Here is a 22,952-nt window from a genome sequence, read left to right on the forward strand (position 1 = left end):
GTGCCCTCGGAGGAGAGTCGGTCACGATCCAGGAGGCCCTCCTGGAGGTGGTGGGAATGGGCTGAATGCCAGAGGCGGGGCAGATGTGAGGGAGTATATGGATTAAAGGAAGGAAGGATGTTTCTGCAGATGAGGAAAGTTGTAAGAGGGTCGCTGCCTGGGTGGCTCAGCAGTTGAGCATCTGCCTTTGGCTGGGGTCGTGACCCCGGGGTCCTGGGATCGAGTCCTGCCTGCTTCTCCCTCTGCCTGTGTCTCTGCCTCTCTCTGTGTCTCTCATGAATAAATAAATAAAATCTTTTTTTAAAAATTTAAAAATAAAATTAAAAAAAGGAAAGTTGTAAGAGAGGCTAGAACTGCCTCTGTATTTGTGTCCACGTAGATTAGGACTTTAGAGAATTCTAGGGGTTGGATTTGGGAGAAGAAGCTGGTAGACTGAGGAAGGAAATTCATATTTAGCACCTACTATGTGCCAGGTGCTTTATACTATATATAGGAAGTCTATGTTATATATATTTTTTAAGTTTTATTTGTTTAAGTAACCTCTACACCCAATGCGGGGCTCGAACTCACAACCCTGAGATCCACAGTTGCTCGCTCCTCTGATGGAGCCAGCTGGGCCCCCCTACATTATCTTAATAATGCTTGACAACAGTTCCATTTTTTAAAGAGATTTTATTTATTTATTCATGAGAGACACAGAGACAGAAGCAGAGACACAGGCAGAGGAGAAGCAGGCCCCCTGCGGGGAACCCGATGCGGGACTCGATCCCAGGACCTCGGGGTCACACCCTGAGCCGAAGGGAGGCGCTCAACCTCTGACCCCCCCCCAGGTGCCCCAACAGTTGCATTTGAAGTACAGACACAGGCACAGAGAGGTTAGGCCCTTTGCCGAGTCACACAGCAAGCCAACAGCCGGGTCAGGATCGAGGCCCAGTGACTCGGAACCCAGGGCCCAGCTGGGCAAGGTGGGGTCAGGGACAGCGCACGCGTGTCATCCTTTCCTCTTTTCCTGATCACTAACCTGGGCCTGGGTCTCGGACCGGCCCCTCTTCCTGAGGTTGAGCATCTCTGTGCCTGAGAAAGCCTCACCCCTCGAGGTCTGCGTCCCAAAATCAGCTGGCTGAGTCACCAGGATGTCCCTTCCTTGAGACTTCGCCGGAGCGCGTCCTGTGCCCGTGCCCCCGGGGATCGCAGTCCGTTGTCCTGTGACCTCGTGGCCCACGTCACTCGTGCGCGTCGGTTGCGTGCCCTTGGACACGGGGGCATGTGTGCCTGTGCCGCGTGATCACACAGCGCCCGGTCCCCTCCGCAGGGGCCGCCCCCGTCCGTTCCTCCGTCTGCTGCTGAGCGGAGCCACACGGCCCGGTCTGCGACCTGGGGGCTTCGAGAGTCCGCTCTGGGGAGCCGAGGGAGGCCGAGTTGCCTCCCGAGAGCATTAGTCCTAGTAGCAGGCTATTAAGCTTGAAGACACACACGTCCTTCACGTTTCCACAATCGGAACGCGCCGCCTCAGCAGTCCTCGGCCGACGGCTGGAGCCTGAGCCCCGACGAGCCGGCTCCGCGGAACGCAGCAGGCCCTGGGCCGGGCTTCCCGGCACGCGCGATGGAGCGGGCGCGGGGAGCTGAGCCTCTGGGGGGCGCCCCGCGTGTAGTGGCCTCCCCCTTAGATCTCACGTTGTTGTTTCGGCGACGGGCACGGTGCCACGGGGGCTCCCTGCCCAGGGACAGAGCGGACTGTAATCTTCATCTTACGGGAGAGGACCAGGTGCAGAGAGGGCCGGCGATGGGCAGCGGGTTCAGGAGATGGGCTGGCTGTGCAGGCGGCCTTGCCGGACAGAGGACAGAGGCATGGCTCGCGGTCACCAGCTTGCACGGGCCGAACACCCACGTGGCTTTCGGGTGGGTGCTGGGGGTCGCCCCCCACCCGCAGGCAGCCGGCTGCGAGGAGCAGAGCCGTGGGAAGGATGCCCTGGGGGCCCTGGGGACGTCCCCGCGGCCGTGACAACGCCGACCTCAGCTGCTCCGTCCACCCTCCTGGTCTCTCACACCCTCTTGGTCCCTTCCAGGTGACAGGGAGCCTCGGAGCCCCCAGGTGAGCCCCAGGACTCCACCAGCACGGCGTTGAGTCCTCACTCCCCAGGGCCACTGGCACCGTGTGTGCTCCGTAGGCCAAGGGCCCTGATCCCCCTGTGGCCCCGGCTCGGGACCGTCGGGACCGTCGGCTGCAGCCTTTCCTTCTAGCCGGAGCCATTCACCAGGCCGGGGTGGGACCCCAGTGATTAGTGACCTCACGCTGCTCATTGCTGGGTGGTGGAACCGGGCCCGGCCAGGGGAGGACACGGCGGGGACGCTCAGGGCCTGTCTCCCGGGCAGAGCTCCTAGTGTCCTCTGCCACCTGAGCCGCTCGCTGTGGAGACAGAAGCTGCTGGGGGTTCTGAGAAATGAGGGCATCTCAGGTCCGCCCCCCGCTTGGGCCTGAGCCTGCTGGAGAGCTGGGGGGGGGTGCTCCGCGGCGGAGCCCGCCCCACCCAGGCCTTTAGGGGGTCGCCTGTCGGCTCAGAGCCTCTCTGTAAGACCAGCAAGTGGCTGTTGGTGAAAATGGAGACAAAAAGGCAGAAAGAAGACGGAGACCAGGAACTCAGACTGTCTCTGCCAACATGTGTCCCCCGCGTGACACACACACGAGCGTGTTTTAGCTGGAAGGGGCCATGGCGCAGCCGTCGGCACGGCCTCCGAGGGCCCTGCACCCAGACCACCTTCCGGGAGCCTGCTCTGGCGCGGCAACGGCTGTTTCGGGAATCTTGTGTTTGTTCAGTTTTGCCAGAAAAATAAAGGAGGCAGGAGCGGATGAGGATAATATTCTTGGTCTCCAGGACCCGCTGGAAGCCCACATTTACCCAAAACACCAGCAGCGTTGGAGGTTCTGGAAGGGTCTCAGCCTGAATGGCTGTCAGATTTTCTTCCTTTCTTTTTCCTTTTTTTTTAAGATTTTATTTATTTATTTATTCATGAGAGACACACAGAGAGAGGCAGAGGCACAGGCAGAGGGAGAAGCAGGCTCCGTGCAGGGAGCCCGATGCGGGACTCGATCCAGGACCCTGGGGTCACGGCCTGAGCCCAAGGCAGACGCTCCACCCCTGAGCCCCCCTAGGTGTCCCGAGTGGCCGTCAGATTTTCTAGTCCCACAGCCTTGAGCTGGGGAAACTGAGGCGCACGGGGCAGTGGCTTGCCCGGGTCTGGCCTCCTGTGTCCTCGGCTGTGCTTTGCATCCTCATTGCCTCTCTGTGCCTCCCGATCGCGGGCTCCCAGGGACCCCTTCTGAGAACTGCTAGAGGCGGGCACGCGTGGGAGACCTGGTGACCGCCCAGGCCCTCCCCGGGCCGGCTCTGCGTGGTGTTCTCGTCAAAGGCACCAGCCTCCTCTCCGTTCTCAAGGATGCTGCTCTGCCTGTTCGGGTTCTGGGAGGGCTCACAGGTCCAGCGTGTCGTCGAACCTGGGACAAAGATCTAGGACAGCAAGGGGCGCCTGGGAGGCTCCGTCGGTTAAGCATCTGCCTTCGCCTCAGGTCCTGGTCTCAGGGTCCTGGGATCCCGCCCCCAGTCAGGCGTCCGCTTCTCTCTCTGCCTCTGCTGCTCCTCCTGGCTCATGTTTTCTCTGCCTCTCTCAAATAAATAAAGGCTTAAAAAAAAAAAAAAGATTTACACCAGTGAAATGATACACAGCGAAGTGAGCCCAGGGAACGGGTGCAGGGGGCAACGTGTGTGGGAAACCAGGCACAGGCTTCGGAATCTCCCTCCGCTGTAGGAGGAGCAAGGGTGAGCTGTGGTCGCTACTAGGGATGCTCGTCAGAGTCAGCGCCAGGGTATTTGTGGGGGTCTGGTCACGTAGGGCCCCTCGGCCTGGACCCTGCATTCCAGGCCCCGACGTAGTCTGTACGGGTAACGGAGACACGGGGAGCCGCCCTTCCCGGCCAGGTCCCCGGGGCCAGCCAAGCAGGCCTCCCAGAGGCGCGTAGTGGGAACTCTTGGTGCCTGGCTGGGCCGAGGCAGGGGGCCCCTACACGTGGACCACTTCAAGATCGGGGTGGAACGGGTGTCCTCGTTTCCAGAGGACAAAAATGGGGGGCTGGGGAAGAAAAACAAAGGTTGGGGGCACTCAGGGGCTGGCCTCCTGCTCTAGGGGGCGGTGGGGGTGGCAGAGAGTCTGGGGAGACGTGAGCTCTGGGAACAGGGAGGGTTGACCCTCGATGCCCCCTTCCTGCTAACCCGTGTCTCTCTCTCTCTTTCTCTCTCTCTCTCTCTCTCTCTCTCTCTCTAGGCTCTGAAGGGCTCTAAGAAGCTGCTGTTGTCCGTGTACTCGGCAGGGCGCATCCCCGGGGGCTACGTCACCAACCACATCTACACCTGGGTGGACCCCCAGGGCCGCAGCATCTCCCCGCCCTCAGGCCTGCCCCAGACCCACGGCAGCACCCTGAGGCAGCGCGAGGGTGACTCCAGGAGCACCCTGCACCTCCTGCAAGGCGGGGATGAGAAGAAGGTGAGCCGCCCGGCCTCGGCGAGGGGTGGACGTTGGGGTGGGGGGGCAGGCTCATCCCCCCGAGGGCCCGTTCTCCTTGCCTGGCCCAGAACAGGGAAGCTTCTTGGAGGCTGGACAAAGGGGCCTGGTTCTTTCGGGGCTCTGTCCTCTCAGGAACCTACGGAAGGGTTTCCTCCTCTTTTCTTTTCGACCCATGCGATGTATTTTCTAATATGAGCTACGACCCTGCAACCAGCGCCCAAAGGCCGTGGCTTGACTCAGACCAGTTAACGTCTCCCTGACGCAGAATAGGGGACGGTCTGGGCTGGAGCGGCAGCCCTGCTCCACGTCTTATTCTGGGGCCCACATGCATTCCCATCATCATCCCCCCGGGCTGTTGCCCCCTCTGATGGTGGAAGCTGCACCCGCCCACTCCCCGTTCTAGCCGCTGGGGTGGAAAAGGGAGGAGAGACAGCTCAGAGCTGGGACTCAGGGCTCCACTGGGAACCTCCTGGCCCTGTGCATCTTGGGTTGGGGGGAACAGGACCTGGTGCTGCTCACCTCGTAGCCGGTGAGGGCAGTCCCAGAACTGAAGGTGAGGAGCTCGGTGCACCTCCCGGAGGAAAGGCATTTCCAGCGTGTGGGCTCTCTGCCCCTTTGCAGGGCAGGCGCTTTGATACACAGAACCAACGCCACTGGAGGGGGAGGCTGCAAGGGGAGGCCCGAGCGGGTGCCTGGAGAGTGTGGCTGGAGTGAGTGGCGGCAGGCATGTTGCCCCTCGAGCACCATGGGTTGTTGTGACCCGAAGAAGGGGCACAGGGCTGTTGAAGCCCTCCTCCCCTCATATTGCACCTGTTTACATAAACATTTTTTTAAAAAGACCAGAAAAGGAGGTAATTCCACTCCCCCTGCGCCCCAATTTTTAAACTTCGCTCTGGTGCTATTTGCTTTGCCAGCCACGGTTGCTGCGGAGACCAGGAGTGTACCTCCTGCACGCGGCTCTCTCATAGAGACAGAGAGAGAGAGAGAGAGAGAGAGAGAGAGAAGCAGAGGGAGAAGCAGGCTCCATGCAGGGAGCCTGACCTGGGACTCGATCCCGGGTCTCCAGGGTCATGCCCCGGGCTGAAGGCAGCGCTAGACTGCTGAGCCACCTGGGTTGCCCCTTTTTCATTTTTGTAAAGACTTCATTTATTCATGAGAGACCCAGAGAGAGGCAGAGACACAGGCAGAGGGAGAAGCGGGCTCCCTGCGGGGAACCTGATGCAGGACTCATCCGGGGTCCCCAGGATCACGCCCTGAGCCAAAGGCAGATGCTCAACCACTGAGCCACCGGGGCGCCCTCAAAGCTCGGTGTTCTTCTCGCAGATGTCGCCGTGCGGGCGGTGGCTCCCGCGCTGGGCAGCAAGCAGAGGGGTAGCCAGTGGGCAGGTCCCCCCTCTGGAGCTGCCTGGTGGCCAGCGCAGGCTGGGGCAGAGGAGGCTGGGCCCCCTCCCTGCTGGGCAATCTCGAGCCAGCCGGGAGCCTGCGGCCTGGAGTCATTTTCAAGGCCAGCCTCCCGGGGCTGGGCCTCTCCTGCGTGGGCTGTGGGCCGTGGCGCCGCTGGGGGCTGGGCTCTGTGCTGCCGGCATCCGAGTGAATCCCCCGGCCGCCCAGCGGGGTGGCTGCCCTCCTCCGCATTTCAAGGCGCAGGAATCCCACAGAGAACACGGTGGCACCCAGGACTCCTTCCACAGGTCCCCCCCCCCCCCCCGTACTTAGCACCTGCGGAGCACTTGATGCACGATGGGAGGGAGGCACAGAGAAGTGGACAAGAGAGATGAGGCCCTGCTGTGGGGAAGCTCCCAGTGAGCTTGGAGGTCACGGGACGAGTGAGACAATAATCCAGAGAGGAGCGTGAGTGAGCAAGGCCATGGAGGTGGTGAGGAGCCACGGAAGGAAGTAAACTCCGGGGAGAGGTGGAGCGTGACGGACAGGGAGGCCCTGACTTGTGAGCTGAGACCTGGAGGGGAAGAAGGGGCTGCCGTGCACCCCAGGCGGCAAGGACAGCATGTGCAAAGGCCCTGAAGTGGGAACCGGCGCACGTCCTCAAGGCTCAACGAGAAGGGCCCTACCACTGGAATGGAGGGGGTGAGAGGGCTGGGAGCAGATAAGGTGCTCCCCCCCCCCCCCCGGAGTCTTAGAATAACTTACATAGGAACGCGGAAGGCAGATACTTAGAGAACTGTGCTCCAGGGAGGACCCAGAGACCTCAGGAGGCAGGAAATACCCCAGACCACACCAGAGCCGCCTTCACAGATGTCACAGCTCCAGACAAGCTTCTGGCCTCCCTTCTGTTCCTCTTCTCGCCCACGCGGCCCGGAAACCCCCGTTTCCTGTTGTGCGGGGCAGGGGGGCCCGCACTTCTGTTCCCGGGGCCCTGGAGCCCAGCGGGTCCTGCGTCTCTCCTCCCGGTGTCCTGGGCTTGTCTGACATCACAGATCACGGCAACCAGGCGCCCAGGCTGCCCGCGCCAGCCTTCACACCTCCTCCTCCCAGGGAGCCTGCCCAGGGCGGCAGGGATGAAAAAATCCCACCGTGGGTGGGACCCTGACCGGCCGGTCGGGGAAGCCGGCTCTCGGGCTGCGGCGTCACGCGGTCCTCCCTCCTGAGGCGTGAGAGCTGCCCCGTGAGGCTGAAGCGGGGAGCAGGAGGCAGGACGACGTGTAAGTCCCCGGGGATCAGAGCCGTCCGCGCTCCGGTGATGCCACGTCCTCCGAGGCCCAGAGGGGCGGCGTGCAGCGGGGCTTTCCTGCCCCGGGGTTCCCGTTCTCGAATACTCCGCAGCCTCTCCAGCGGGAACAAACCAGAACACGTCGGGAGGGCTTAACCAGGGCAGCATCCGTGCGACAGGGCCACAAGGACGAGCGGATCCAAATCCTGGCTCCGCCGTGTGACCTTGGATGAGTGGCGTAAGGGCTGTGAGCCCGGCGTCCCCGTAAAGTGGAGACCGGAGTAGGGGCTCCTCTGCCCGCTGCCGGGTGAGCGCCGGGGCCGTGGGGCCCTGGCACCCTCGTGGAGCCCGGGCCAGTGCGGCACAGCGCAGGCGCCCAGCGCTTGCTACGGGAGTGACCGGGCGGCCGTGGACTCGCCCGCCAGCAGCCCGGTGCGCTCCAAGCCAAGGCCTGTGCGGCCAGACCTCCCCACTGTTGTCACGAGGGGACAGAGGAGGCTGTGGCCATCTGTGGCCCAAGTTGGCATCTTCGTGGCGGCCTGAACAGCCGTGTGGCCCTGGCGGCTGGTGCCCAGCCCGTCACCCTCCAGGGAGGACGAGCACCTGCTTGGGCTCTGTCACTTGTCCTTCACCCACGGGAGGTGACGCTCACCCGAGGTCAGCAGGTCTCCAGGCCTCACCCTTCACGGTTCTTTCCCAGTTTGATGGGGCGAAGCCCATCGGGGCCTCCCCGCTTGAAGACATCAAGAAGTGGCTTAGAGGGGGCACTTGGGCGGCTCAGCGGTTGGGTGTCTGCCTTCGGCTCAGGGCGTGATCCCCGGGGTCCAGGGATCGAGTCCCGCATCGGGTTCCCTGGAGGGGACTCCACTCTGCCTTGACCATCCCGAGGCTCGTCCGGGCTGTGGCATGTGCCAGGGCTTCTTTCCCCATCCAGGCCGTCGGACGGCCCCCCTGCGCTCACCAGGCTCGCATCCTCACCCCAAGGGCGGTTGCAGGTAACACGGCTCGCTGCCGGCCTGCAAGGACGTGCTTGAGACCCGCTCTCAGGCCACCTGGGCACCGTTGCTGGAGTCTGGGGTGATACTAATTGTATTTCTGACGCTCCGAGGACCTCCTGACAGGTTCCCATGGCAGCTGCCCCATTTACGTGCCCACCGACGGGGCGCGATGGTTCCGCTTGCTCCATCCACTTCCTTGTCAGCACTTGGTATTTTCAGGGGCGTGTTTGTGTGTGGTAGTAGCTGTCCTGGGGGGGACGAGGATGAGGTTTTTCCCTAAGCATTATTCACGTGGGACCGTGTGCCGCGGTGCGGCGATGACGGGGCTGGCATCACGCAGCTGGGAGAGCGTGCAGTCCCGGGGCAAGGCCCCGTCCGTCTGTCTCCAAGCCCTCTGTCCTTCTCAGCCCGAATCTGAGCCGGTTGGTGTCCCCCCGAAAGCTTCTCGGCCTGAATCTGAGCCGGTCTGTGTCCCCCCTAATGCATCTCGGCCCAAATCTGAGCCAGTGTCCCCCCTAACACATCTCGGCCCGAATCTGAGCCGGTTCATGTCCCCCCCCCAAAGCATCTCAGCCCAAATCCGAGCCAGTCTGTGTCCCCAAAGCTTCTCGGCCCGAATCTGAGCAGGTCTGTGTCCCCCCTAATGCATCTCGGCCCGAATCTGAGCCGGTTCGTGTCCCCCCCCAAAGCATCTCAGCCCAAATCTGAGCCGGTTCGTGTCCCCCTGAAAGCATCTCAGCCCAAATCTGAGCCGGTCTGTGTCCCCCCCTAATGCATCTCGGCCCAAATCTGAGCCGGTCAGTGTCCCCCTAAAGCTTCTCGGCCCGGCCCGGGCCCCCCGCTAGCCAATCTTGCCCTGGCCCCCCTTCCCCACCATTCTTGGCCACACAGCGCCCTGCAGGACCCCTGGGGGCCATGCCACATCCAGGTTCTGAGCTTTTGCACACCTTCCTGCCCCCCCTCCCCCACCCCAAATACTTGTCATCCCTCTCCCTTCCCCTGGCTGACCCCTAGGCCTTCATGGCTCGGAGGTCACACTTCTGGAACACCCTGCCTGAGGTCAGGCTCCACAGGATGGACTCCGAGATGAGGATTTCCCCTAGGAGCTCTTTGGGGGGGTGCCTGTGGCCGACACAATGGAGACCCGGGCCACCCGCTGCCTCTTCCCCGGGGCCCGTGAGGACGTCCCCTTCCATGGCCTAAGACAGTTGGCGGCTGCGGGCAAGTTGAAGATCTTGAGACGGGGAGAGTCTGCTGTATTCTCTGGGTGGCCCCGTGCCGTGACGGGGTCCTGGGGAGGAGGAGGCAAGGGGGCAGAGTCAGACAGAGGGGGGCGTGCTGCCCTGGGCACGGAGGTGCTCCCCGCTGGCCTGAGGATGGAGGACGGGGCCACGAGCCCAAGAAGGCAGGTGGTCCCTGAAAGCCACAAGAGGCCAGGAAACGGGTCCCCCCCCCCCCCCCCCGGGAGCCTCTGGACAGAAGGCGGCCCCGTGGACGCAGGGCCTCCCAGGTAACGAATCCGTGCTGGCTACGCCGCGGAGCATGTGGTCGAGCCTCACGGCAGCCGGGCGGCCCCTCGACGGCACACAGCAAGGACTGCTGTCCCTGGGACCCTGGAAAGCCCGTCTCCCCCTGCCCTGCACCTGCTCGCTCACTCCTGCTCACACTCCCATCTCAGAGATGCCGCCTTCTCCAGGAAGCCCTCCCGCCACCCTGCTCACCCCGCCCCCGGTCAGGACCTTGCACCTTTTGTGCTTCGTCGTGGCCTTGAGCCAGCACTTATGTTCTGAAGCTCTGCTTACTGGTCTCTGTGCTCTTCTGCTGAGACCCTCGGAAGCAGGACTGTTTCCGAGGGGTCGCTTGGTCACCCCCGCAGCACTGGGTCTGCACTCAGCAGGCGCTCCTGCTGTTTGTAGACGGGAGGGCAGCTGAGGCAAGGCTGCCGTGGGCTGCTGGGAGAGCAGGAGACCCCCCCAGGGGATGGGACCCTTGGGCACCAGAGTGGACTTAGCGTTGATCCTAAGGGGGATGGGGGATGAAGGAGCCTGGGCCAGAGCAGGCTCTCCCTGGCTGAAGCGGGTGGTGAAGGGCAGCTGGGGTGCCTGCGCCCCCACGGTGTGAAGCACATGGGAAAACCTGAGGTGTCGCGTCACTCTGGGGGGGTCTCTGGAGGTCACCTCCCTCATTGCCTTTCTTTTAGGATGGGACAGGGGCTTCCCCAAGGTTACACAGCAGTTCGGAGGCAGAGCCGGGGCAGGGGACCTGGAATGTTCCAGGCCTCAATGGGAGTGCCCTTCGGGGTTTGCCAAGGACTCCAGCCTGCTGTGCTGCCCCCACGAAGTTCACGTCACCCACCCTCCAGGCCCTCGAATAGCTGTCTCCTGTCCCTCCTGCAGGTGAACCTGGTGCTGGGTGAGGGCCGCTCCCTGGGCCTCACGATCCGCGGGGGAGCCGAGTACGGCCTGGGCATTTACGTCACCGGCGTGGACGCGGGCTCAGAAGCAGAGAGCAGTGGGCTCAAGGTGAGGGCCCCGAGGGCCGACTTCCAGGAGGTTCGTGGGGAGCACGGAGAGGGAGGGAGAGGTCAGGAGCTGGGTGGGGGTGACCTCGGGTTCACGGGGAGCACAGAGAGGGAGGGAGAGTGGGGGTGGCACCGAGCAGCTCCCGCTGGCATTCGGCCGGGGCGACGCTGTCCCGTTAGAGAAGGCTGATGGGCCAGGCACTGTAGCCGACTGTGCGTGGGGCTCATTGAACCCTCAGGCTGCTGCCCCCGGGTTGGCGGCCGTGACCCGCAGTTTCCAGTCTGCGGGTGGACACACTCAGGAGGGGTCACGGACTCGCCGAGCATGCGGCGGGCGGTTGCAGGGCAGGATCCGCCCGGGCAGCGCCTGTTCCACCGTCCAGGGTCTCAGCCGCCTCGCTGCTCTGTCCCGCTGCCAGTCCCGCTGCCAGAACTTGCCCGCCGGAGCCCGGGGGCCCGTGACAATGAGCAAGGCAGGGATGAGGACCTTGGGCCGGGACACAGGTCACCTAAATAAATGGCAGCGTGTGTTTGGGCTAAATCCTGATGCCGGGGAAGCCGAGGCAGCAGCGATGGGAGCAGTGAGCAAGGGCCCAGGTGGCATCTGAGCCGGCCTTGCGGAAGGAGGCAGGATGGGGAGGAGGGCCTGGGGAAGAAGGGGGTGCCACTGAGGGAGCCAGAAGGCGGGACCGTGGGCAACCGGGTGGCCGGGGAATGAGACGCGAGATGAGACTGTGCCTTGTAGCAAAGGGCCTTGAATGCCCCACTGATGCGGGGGAAACTGGTTCTGGATACGGAGGAGCAGACAAGGTCATGAAAAGGTCGTGGCAGGTGAGGGTGGTGCTCAGGAGGTGCCCTGTGCGTGTCGTGGATGGGCCGCGGCGGTCGGGGGGGCACGGGGGCATCTGTCAGCTTCTTTTAGGAGTGACGATGCAGGTGCAAGAGCTCTGGGCTTGGGGTCCGGAAGATGGGGCTCCACTCCCTGCTTTGCTGCTTTTGCTTTAATAGCGGGGTGACCGCGGAGAGCCCCTCCACCTGTCCGTGCTTCCCTTCCTTCTCCCAGAAAAGCATCATAAGTGACAGCTTTTTCTCAGGGCTGTTGAGAGGACGAGGGGAGGGCTGAGCTGACCGGACATTAACCACAAAGGTTAAGTTTACGGAGCGTCGAGCGTCGATGTTACGGGCTGCAGGCTTGAGCGTCGATGTTAGGGGCTGCAGGCTTGAGTCCTCCACCCTCCTCTGGAATCCCTCAGCCCAGCACGACAGTGGTAGAGGAGGGGCCTGTGGGAGGTGATCAGGTCACGAAGGTGGAATGTCCTTGGTAGTGGGACCCCAGGGGGCTCCCTCGCCGCGTGAGGACACGAGGTGGGTGGGCTGTCTGCCGCTGGGAACAGGATCCCCACCAGAGCCCGGCCGTGCTGGCTGCTGACCCCAACCTCGGGCCTCCAGAGCCCTGCCAAGTAAATACCTGCTGCTTATAGGCCTCCCGGTCTGCCGGGCTTTGTCACAGCAGCCTGGACAGCCCGAGGGGGGCCCCATTTCCCCAGCACCTTGGTGCCGTTAAATCACGTACCCACACCACCAGCCCTGGAGCGCAGCTTCGGGGAGGGGCGCGTATTCCAGGCGCAGCCGCTGAGACCCGGAGCACCACCCGGCTCGGCTCGGCTCGTGGGAGGCAAAGCTGGGACTCCCTGCGGGAATGGGGATTCTGGTTTCTAGAACCTTGCTCTTGAGGCTCCCCAAACGATTCTGAAATGCCCCCCGGTCTGAGTGTACCCCGTGCTCTCAGGTAAAGGTGACACCTCGACGGGACTCCCAGGAGGAAACAATCACCTCGTAGCCCACGTGTGCATTTTGTTGCAGATGTTCGTTATTTGGGGATCATTGTAGATATACTGGGAAGTCACAGGGGGACTCCCCATTTATCCTTCATCCGGCTTCCCCGAGCGTCAACATCTGTAACCGCGGCGCAGCCGTCAAGGCCAAGAATCTGACGTCGGTACGATGCGGCTCAACAAACCACACACTTCGTTCAGGGCCACCAGTTTTCCCACTAGCCTAGTCGACTTCACCGCACCGCGTTGCGTTTGGCCTGCCTGCGGTTGTAATTCCGTTATTTCCCACCCACCCCCTAGAATCGGCAGCTTCTAGGCACCAAGTAAAGATTTTTCTTTTAAGATCTTATTTATTGAGACGCCTGGGTGCCTCGGCAGTTGGGCATCTGCCTTTGACCCAGGGCATGACCCCAGGGTCCTGGGATCAAGTCCCACGTTGGGCTCCTTGCATGGAGCCTGCTTCTCCCTCTCCCTGTGTCTCTGCCTCTCTCTCTCCGTGTGTTTCTCATGAATAAATAAATAAAATATTTTTTAAAAATTTATTTATTTGACAGAGAATGAGAGAGCACAAGCAGGGGAAGCAGCAGATGGAGAGGGAGAAGCACGTTCTCTGCTGAGCAGGGAGCCCGATGCAGGATTTGATCCCAGGACCCTGGGATCATGACTTGAACTGAAGGCAGGTACTTTAACTGATCGAGCCACCCAGGCACCCCAAGATTTTCTTAAATGAATGAGTTGAGGAGATTGGAGAGAAGAAATATGGGGGCTGAGCAAATGGATGAAGCCAGGAACACTTGCTGCAGGCAGGATGCAGAATTGGCTCTGAGCTTCCCGGCAGCCAATGCAAAGAGGGAAGCAGGTCAGAGACGTCTGTGAGATGAAAACAGACCAACCGTGCTTGAGAAGCCCGCCTGTTCCTCTTCCTGAGGCCTGAGAGCAGCGTTCGTCTGGCGTCTCGTAGAGGGAATGCTGTGTGATGACCTGAGCAGTGTCCTCCGGTCTGTCTCTGTCTCTGCACCTGTCCCTGTCGTCACTGACAGGTGGCAGCTTTTATTATCGTGTTGTCCACTCACTGCGGAGTCACCGTGTCGGGAACTGTGCTGAACACGTCACACAGTGTGACGTGATTTCTAGGACAACGTGTGAGAAAGGAACATTCTTGCCCCCATTTTACAGGTGGCAGATTTGGGAGCAGCATTAAGCAACTTGCCCAAGGTCACCCAGCTAAGAAGTGCTAGTCCTGCGTTCACCCAGCACACTCTAAGCCCATATTTTTTTTAATTCTAATTTTTTTTAAATTTTATTTAAATTTGATGAATTAACATAGAGTGTATCATAGTCTCAGAGGTACAGGTCGGGGATTCATCATTGTCTGTAACACCCAGGCCTCATTGCATCCCGTGCCCTCCTTAATGCCCATCACCCGGGGACCCCGTCCCCCCACCCCATCGCCTCCACATTCTTAACCACTAGGCCTCCACCGCCTCATCATGAGCCTGGGCTTGCCTTGTGTAGGGGAGGACAGGGGCCCTGGGACCCGCGGCCCAGCCGTGTGGGGGTGGCCATGCCCTTCTCCTCATGGGGCCTCGGTCTCTCTGCTTGGACAGTGGCTGTTGAATAGTCGGGTTGGATGATTTTGGAGGCTCTCTCCTAGATTTGCATGTTTCCCCGGCCTGAGAGAGCCAGAGGGTGCCCAGACCCAGAACCTACTCCATTCTCCTTCCCCTGCGGGTCCCCATAGCCATGGAGAGATGCCCAAACAGGTAGCCCACTGGCAGGTCTTTCATGTGGGAGGAAGGGACAGTGGGAGGGGACATTACACAGAGGCAGTGAGTGTCCGTGGCTGCCCGCCTTCCCTGTAATCAGCACGTGTGTGCTGAGGACTCCCGCGTGCCAGACGCCGTGCTCGCCCTGTGGCTTCTGAGCCAGCACCACAGATACAGTCTCTGACCTCCAGGAGCTTACCTTGTGGTGGGAAGACGGGCGGGTAGGGGGTGGGACCACCCGATGGGTGAATTGCAATCAGGATAAGTAACAAGAGGGCAAAGCACATGGCACCGCGTGGGTATAGTAACGGGGGAGACCGTCTCTGATCTAGGATACCCGGGAAGGCCTCCTGGAGGAAGAAACATTTCAGTTGAAACTTAAAAGAAGAGAAGAAAATTAATGACGTGAAGGAGGAAATGAGAATTTCGGGCAGAAAGAACAACGCAAATGCTTAAGTGCCTGTAGTGGCGGGAAGGGTTCCCAGATGCAGAGGACGGTCAGCGCCAGCCGCCAGCCGGTGGGGAGAAGGTGCCAGATGATGCCGACAGAGCACAGAGCTCGATGACCACGGGCCGCGGGATTCACCCAAGGCCGAGCGGCCGCGAACAGGTGATGCCCGGGATCTGCGGTCAGTGCTGGGGAGGCCGTGCAAGGCCTCTCACTAGGTGGGGAGCACGGGGTGCCAAGCCGCTGACCTAACAGCAGCTCATCGGGCCGGAGACGTGTGTAAGCACCTGTGCGGGAACCAGGAAGAGCAGTTTAATAGATGAGAGTGGTACTGGGCACCAGTGTGCTTCCTGGGGCGTCGAGAGGACCAGAGGCCAGAGGACTGGGGGGCCTCGGAGTCCCTGCGGGGTGCAGCAGGAGCAAGTGCCACTTCCGTAAGCGTGAAAGCGGCGACAGTAGAGCCATATCCATTTTGAGGCAAGGCCGCAGAAAAAGGTTCCGTGGAAGTTTCCGGGTCACTAGAGCCCGCCTCCCAGTCCCCCCAGTCACAGGCTTTCCTTGCTTGTGAAATGCACCGGCTTCGGGAGAGGCTTTTCCTTCCCTGTCCCTTGTCCCCTCCCCTCGACCACTGCTCACCGCTGCTCACGCTCCCTGTCACTGGCCCACGTGCGCCTCCCAAGCTCCCTCCAGGGTGCTCACCCCTGCCCACTCAGGGAGCACCCAGTGCTCGTTAATTCCGGTTTTGAGGGGCGCGGGGGTAGGGGGGCGCTGTCAGTGGGATCAGCACATTGAAATGGAATGAAGGGGCTTGGCTGGGGGGGGGGGCGGAGCCCAGAACAGGCTTTATGTGTCAGTAGGCCTCCTTGCGGGGTGCAGAGCTCCCCTGGGTGGAAGTGCTGCCTTCCGGCCCAGCCTCCAGGCTCACTTGGCTTCCCAGAGCCTGAGAGCCAGGGGAGCCCAGGGAGCAGGGGAGGGTGAGTCAGAGGGAGCCAGGGAGCCCAGGGAGTCCGGGTGGGGAGGGGAGGGTGTAAAGCTCTGGGAGGAGAAGCTCTTAGGAGGAGGTCAGGCACTTCCCAGCACTTAGCCAGGGGGTGGCCAGGGTGGAAGGGGGAGCTGTCCCAGCCTCCTGGGAGGGGCTAACTCCACCTCCAGCACTTACCTTTAGACCTCTCTTGTTCCTTTGTACCTGCCCTGCCATCCCCCCTGCCACCCCCCCAGCTTCCAGCCCCAGCACAGAATGAACCATAAAGCCTCATTTGTTCCTTTGAGGACAACCAGATTGACTGGCATTTAGAAATAATAATAATGATGATAGCAGTTGCTAGTTATTAGCCAGCTATTAGGAATCCGGCACTGTGCTAAACCCCGTAGGGTTCACTCCCACATAATCCTCAGGGTGGGCCCCAGTAGTGCAGTTTAATAGATGAGCAGCGGAGGCTCAGAGACGTGTAGTGACTTGCTCGGGATCATGCAGGGATCTGGGGCCCTCCAAAGGCCACGTGCTGTGCTGTCACCTGCCTGGTACCCTAACTTGCCCCAATAACAAGAGAATGCAGCGAGAGGAAATGAAGGACATTTGTTCTTTGCAGAAGTCACCAAGCTTCTCAAGCCCCGTGCGCTCAGTCCTGCCAGGCCTCAGTCCTGCCGGGCTGCACAGCCTTCACCCAGGAGGTCATGCCAGGGAGGGGGGCCCACTGGTCCCAGTCGGCTGCCACCCTGGCTGGGGTTCATCTGCGCAGGATCTCTGTTCCCAAGGATGTCCCAGTTTTGGGGTCATCATCACCCCGCTGCTGGTGGCCGTGGCACAGACCATGTCCGATGCAGTGTGGTGTCTCTGTGGCTGGGGACAGCCTGCAGGTCGGCGCTGTGTGCTGGGCTTCCCTGGGAGCCCACGCTGTGTGTCAGCGGGGAAGCCAGCTGGGCTGGGGCTGACCCCTCCTGGGATGGGCTTGGCCAGCATCTATTCTCCTAACTCTTCTTCTCTGGACTGAGCCTCAGCAGCACCCCACTTTCTTTTTAGATTTCATTAATTTATCTGAGAGGCAAAGTGAGCACGAGAGAGCGAGCACAGGAGCCGGGGCAGAGGCAGAGGGAGGAGCAGGCTCCCAGCTGAGCAGGGATCCCAATGCGATGCAGGGCTCAATCCCAGGACCCCGGGATCATGACCTGAGTGAAGGCAGGTGCTCAACCTCTGAGCCCTCTGGGATCCCTGGTGGTTCTTTAAACATTTTATCTCCCTGCCCACGACAGAGCCTGGCATACAGTAGGTGTTCAGAAAAGAGTTCTTCAGTGAAGGAGTGAGTCTGGCCAAGGCAGACCCCAGACCAGGCCTTTTGACCCCAAAGCTCCGATCTGGACCACCCTTTCATTTGCATCCTGGCCCGAACACAGCACAGGGCCTGCGTTTTGTTGTTGTTGTTGTTGTTAAGGATCAAATCCCACTAGGGAGGGTTAGTGATCTTCCCACTCACCTAGGGTGTGAGCTGAGAAATCAGACTCTTCCCCTCTGAAATGCTCGCCTTTGCCTTTGCGTTGAAAGCAGCTGAGTGGCAGCCACGGCCCGCAGTGAGGTCTGCTCATCACCAGGGCCTGTGGGCATCACGTGCCACCCCCGCTCTTCCCTGATGGAGGGTAGGTGGCGGGAATCCATCTAGGCAGACACATCCCAGCCTCCCAACCTCCCATTTTATACATGGGGGTGTCGAGGGCCAGCAGCAGAGGAAGGCACTGGCTGAGGGTCATGGAGAGGTGGGGCCCGGACCCATCGGACGGTTTGACCTTGCCAGCTGTGTCTCGACACTTCCCCGAAATAGTCCTGCTGGGAGAGACGAATGAGCTTGGCAAACTCTCTGAGGCTGCTTACTGCTTATTCTTGGTGGTGGGGGGAGAGGGGGCATGGCTACTCTGTGTTACCTGTTTAATGAGGATCCTCTTTTATTTTTTAATATTTTATTTATTTATTCGTGAGAGACTTACAGAGAGAGAGGCAGAGACACAGGGAGAGGGAGAAGCAGGCTCCATGCAGGGAGCCCGATGCGGGACTCGATCCCGGTCCCGGGATCACGCCCTGAGCCAAAGGCAGATGCTCAACTGCTGAGCCACCCAGGCGTCCCTAATGAGAATCCTCTCAGGGTATTTTTTATTTGTGATTGTGGCTGATTTTTATGGCAGTCCTAATGAGATCGCAAAAATTCAGTATTCATATTTATATAATTCCTGACAGTGGATAAAAATCGTAGATAATTAGGGCACATTACCAACAGTTCTCAGCCTATAAATTCTACAACGTAGATGAAGAGACCAATTTTTTGAAAGATGTAAACTATGAACACTCAAGAAAGAAAAAGAAACCTGGAGTTCTGCGTGTATGTGTCAGAGAAACTGAATTTGTATTTAGAAACCATCCAAAAAGGAAAACTCAGGCCCGGGTGATTTCACTAATGAACCTTTTTTGAACAGTTAAGGGAAAAAAAAAAATGCTATGCACTCTCTTCCTGGAATGAAAAGATGAGACAGTGCGGGGCGCCTGGGTGGCTCGGTTGGCTGGGTGTCCAGCTCTTGGTTTCGGATCAGGTCATGGTCTTAGCGTCGTGAGATCGAGCCCTGGATTGGGCTCCACACTCAGCAGGGAGAATTCTCTCTCTCCCTCTGCCCTGTGCTCCCCATGCACTCTCTCTAGAATAAGTAAATAAATCTTTAAAAACAAAACTAAAAAGATGCGACAGTGCTTCCCAGCTCGTTTTACAAAGCCAGTGTCATGTAATAACATGACCAAATCCATACACTGCAGGAAAACTACTGACCGCTGCCCTTCAGGACGTGCTGAGTGTGAAAACACTCAACAAAATATTAGCAAGTCAAATCTTTTGATCTCTAAAAGGAATATATACGGGGACCAAGCGGGGATGCCTTTATCCAAGGAATGCTAGGCTGGATGGACATGTGAAAAATTAGTGTTCTTAGCGGACTAAAAGGGGAAAAAAAACCCTACATATGAACGGAAAGAGCATTTAACAAAATTCAGTGTCCAGTTATGATAAGAGCTCTCAGCACACTGGGAATAAAAAGCAGCTTTCTTGGCTCGGTGACAGGCATCCACACAAACCTCCCACTAAACATCCTTAATGGTGAAAAACATTCAGAATCAGCTTGTAAACATCTACAACAAAGCTTTCTTCTAAGAAAGGGAAAGGCTTTCTACTAAACGCTTTCTTCCAAGATTGAAATGAGGCAGAAATGTCTTCTCTCACCGCGCCTGTTCCGTATCCTACGAGACGTTGTAATCGGTGCAGTAAGTCATAAAAGGAAAGGAAAGGCACACAGATATGGAAAGAAGAAATGAAACCCTATTTACAAAGACTGTCGATGGAGACATTTCCAAAGAATCTCCCCAAAAGCTCCTAGAACCAATAAATGGATTTAGCAAGGTGGAATGATAACCAAGTTGGCATAGAGAAATCAATTGTATTTCTATCAGCTGGTGGTGAATTAGTGGAATTCAGAATTCATAAATACAGTTTAGAGGAGCACCCAGAAGTACTTAGGTGTAAATAACAAAATATGTGTCGTGTTTGCTGACAAGTGCAACACAAAAAAGACATAAATAATTACAGAGAGACACAGTGTTTGTGGATGGGGGGGCTCAGTGTGATGGAGATGTCACGTCTCCCGAATTTGGTCTAGATTCAGTGCAGTCCCCATGTCCATGCTAGTAGGCTTTTTGGTAGGTATTTATTTTTTTATTTATTTCTAATTTTTTATTTTTTGGTAGGTATTTATAAGCTGATTCTAAACATTTAAGTGAAGAGAAACTAGCAGAGCCAAAGCCATTCTCAAAGGGAAGAGCGCTGTGGGAGGACTCGCTGCTCATCTCAGGACTTACTGTAAGGCTGCAGTGGCAGGATTAGTAATGGGCCCACACAGACATCAGCGCAACAGTGGAGCGAGTCCAGAAATAAACCTACACAAATATACTGAGGTGATTTTTGGCAGAAACACAAAGGTAATTCAATGGAGAAAGGATAGTCTTTTTTTTTTTTTTTTAAGAGTTTTTATTTACTCATGAGACACAGAGAGAGGCAGAGACACAGGCAGAGGGAGAAGCAGGCTCCATGCAGGGAGCCTGATGCGAGACTCGATCCCAGGACTCCAGGGTCATGCCCTGGGCTGAAGGCAGACGCTCAACCGCTGAGCCACCCAGATGCCCCAAGGATAGTCCTCTCCATAAACAGTGCTGGGACAGTGGTGTCTGTGTGCAAACCAGTGAACCTTAACCTAAACCTCACACCTTCCGTGAACATTAACCCAAAATGGAGAAGATACAGCGATAATACTTGTAGGGGGGATGCATAGGAGAAAATCTGGGCGACCTCGAGGAAGTGTTCTTAGGCTTAACATCAGAAGCAAGATCCGTAGAAGAAAAATTTGACAAACTGGATTTTATCAAAATGAAAAACTCTGGCTCTGCGGGAGACACTTCAGAGAACAGAAAGACAAGCCACAAAGTTGGAGAAGAAAATAATTTATTTATTCATGAGACACAGAGAGAGAGGCAGAGGGAGAAGCAGGCTCCATGCAGGGAGCCCGATGCGGGACTCGATCCCGGGACCCCAGGATCATGGCCTGAGCCCAAGGCAGGTGCTCACCCGCTGAGCCACCCAGGAGCCCTGCATGTAAATTTTTAAAAATGAGCCAGGTTGGGAGGGCAGAGGTAATAGAGTGCAGACTGAGCCAAGTGAAGGTAAAGGAATCTAAGTGTATTACCGATGATTCACACCACCACACTCAGAACGGAGAAGAAAAGCAGTACTCTAAGTAATTTTGAAAAACGTTATTTTGACTGATACTGTAAGGCAAAAAGACAAGTAGAACTATACACAAACACTATTCCAGTTGGCAGGAGTTTTTTTTTTTTTTCTTTTTTCTTTTTTTTTTCTCAACAGCTTACGGGGGCACCTGGGTGACTCGGTCCGCGAGGTGGCTGACTCTTGATTTCAGCTCAGGTCATGATCTCAGGGTCGTGGGGACTGAACCCCGCGATGGGCTCAGCATCGAGTGCGGATCCTGCTTGAGATTCTCTCTCTCCCCCTCTGCCCCTGCCCTTGCCCCTCCCCTGTACCTCTTGAACAAAACCAAAAAAAAAAAAGCATGTGGGTTAGGAATCCTGAAAGTACTTCATTTGTATGCTCGGGTTGAAACACTAAGTAATCATGTTTTAGATAATGAGAGCCAAGTTCTCACTCTGGCAAAACGCTCCAGTAAGGAAAGGAGGAAATGGACCCCGTGGGACTGAATCAGTCAACGGTATCAGTGTGGACGCAGTTACCAAGAGAAGGAACGTGGATACGTACACGGGCACATAGGTAGACGCAAAGACAGCTGTGTGTGTGTGGGGGGGGTGACCTAGAGCACGTATGTATAGTTCTTTGATCTATCCGTGGAGAAGGGCTGGAAGTAGGGACACCCCAATAAAAATGGGTACCCCTTGTGCTCAGATCTTAGTTCCTAAGTACTATTTTCTAAATAAAAGGAGCTGGGGGGTGGGGGAGGTGGGAAGGCTGCCTGGGTGGCTCATTTGGTTAAGTGTCTGCCTTTGGCTCAGGTCATGATCCCGGCGTCCTGGGATCAAGCCCCATGTCGGGCTTGGGGCTCGATGGAGAGTCTGCTTCTCCCTCTGCCCTCTGCCCCTGCCTCCCTGCTCCGCTCAAACTCTCTCTCTCTCTAATAAATAAATAAAATCTTAAAAAAAAAAAAAAAAAAAGGAGCCCGGGATCTTTGTAGAAATGGTGAGTCCAGGCCCTGGGCAGGGAAAGTCCAGGGGGAGCCTGGGGCATCCTGGGGCAGGGAAAGTCCAGGGGGAGCCTGGGGCATCCTGGGGCAGGGAAAGTCCAGGGGGAGCCTGGGGCATCCTGGCCCCACAGAGTGAGGATGTGCCATAGAATCAGCCCCGCACCGCTCAGCCTATGGGGTGCGCGCGGAGCCCCGCTGAAGCGCTCCCGGGGCCGGAGGAGAACGCGGGAAGCGCCTCGGGGCCGTGCTGATGTAATTGCATAAAGAACTAAATAAATAGATGAGGGGGAAGCAGCAGCTCTCCTCCAAGGAGGAATTCCCATTAATAAGCACGGAATAAGGGAGCAGGAGCCCGCCGTCCAAACATGACATTATAGTAACAGTTGCCGCGGGCAAGATGCCCCGGGGGGTGTTAAACAGCGAGCAGAGGTTGAGGCAGAAACAGGATTTTTCTTGCCTAGAGTGAAAATCTCTCTACCAATAAATATTCCCTTTTTTTAAAAAATTTTTATTTATTCATGAGAGACCCAGAGAAAGGGAGAGAGAGGCGGAGACACACACAGAGGGAGAAGCAGGCTCCCTGCAGGGGGCCCGAGGCAGGACTCGATCCCGGGACCCCTGAGCCGAAGGCAGGCGCTCGACCCCCGAGCCCCCCAGGTGTCCCCCATATTTCCTAATTGTAAAAGGAAAAACAATCAGTTTGCGGCGGAGGGTCCTTGCAGATACCACCTTGGCTACGTGTAATGAATTTTTTTCCAAAAAATCTTTATCTTTTCCTAATTGTAAAGGCAGGTGTTAGAGAAACCCAGTCACGCCCCGACTCGGCCTGCAGCCCCGGGACCCTGACGACGGTCAGCGGCGGGCCTGTCTGCAGGCCTCCTCCTGGCCTGTCCTACTCGGTGTCCCGGGCGCTCTTCTTGTTCTCTTCTGTTCCTTTTATGCCCCGACCATCCGCTTCTCAGAAGGTTGCTTCCCCTTTGTAGCTCACAACCTTACGTCTCTGATTTGTCAGATTTTGACTAAGTTATTGCCACTTGAGCATGGAGATGGGCCTGATAAAACTCAAAGCACAAACGTGTAGCGGACGCTTGTTATGCTCGCCTGTTGGTGCTGAGATTAAGGCCTGCGGTGCTCCCTCTGCCAGCGGGTCATGCCACGGGGCAGGGGCAGACCGGCTCCCGTCTTCCTCAAGCGGGGTCGGGAGGGGGGTGCAGAGGGGAGCGGCCGCCTTCCTCCCACCCCACACCCCAGGGCCCCGTGGGCCTCCCCCGTCGCTGGAGCCCTGCGGGCAATGGGGTGGGCGCCCGGTGCTGGCGGCCTGGGGAGCACGGCGAGGGCCGGGGGACACAGCACCCAGATTTGTGCCCCAT

General features: G+C 58.2%; 1 protein-coding gene across 1 annotated transcript in view; it reads left to right on the top strand.

Moving 5' to 3' along the window:
* Positions 1-22,952, top strand: part of WHRN (whirlin) — an 82,789-nt gene that overhangs the window by 18,100 nt on the left and 41,737 nt on the right. The window contains 2 exon segments of the mRNA XM_041761356.1: positions 4,318-4,536; positions 10,620-10,745. Coding sequence (XP_041617290.1) covers positions 4,318-4,536; positions 10,620-10,745 — 345 coding nt within the window.

Source organism: Vulpes lagopus, chromosome 7, assembly GCF_018345385.1.
Source record: "Vulpes lagopus strain Blue_001 chromosome 7, ASM1834538v1, whole genome shotgun sequence".
Lineage (NCBI taxonomy): Eukaryota > Metazoa > Chordata > Mammalia > Carnivora > Canidae > Vulpes > Vulpes lagopus.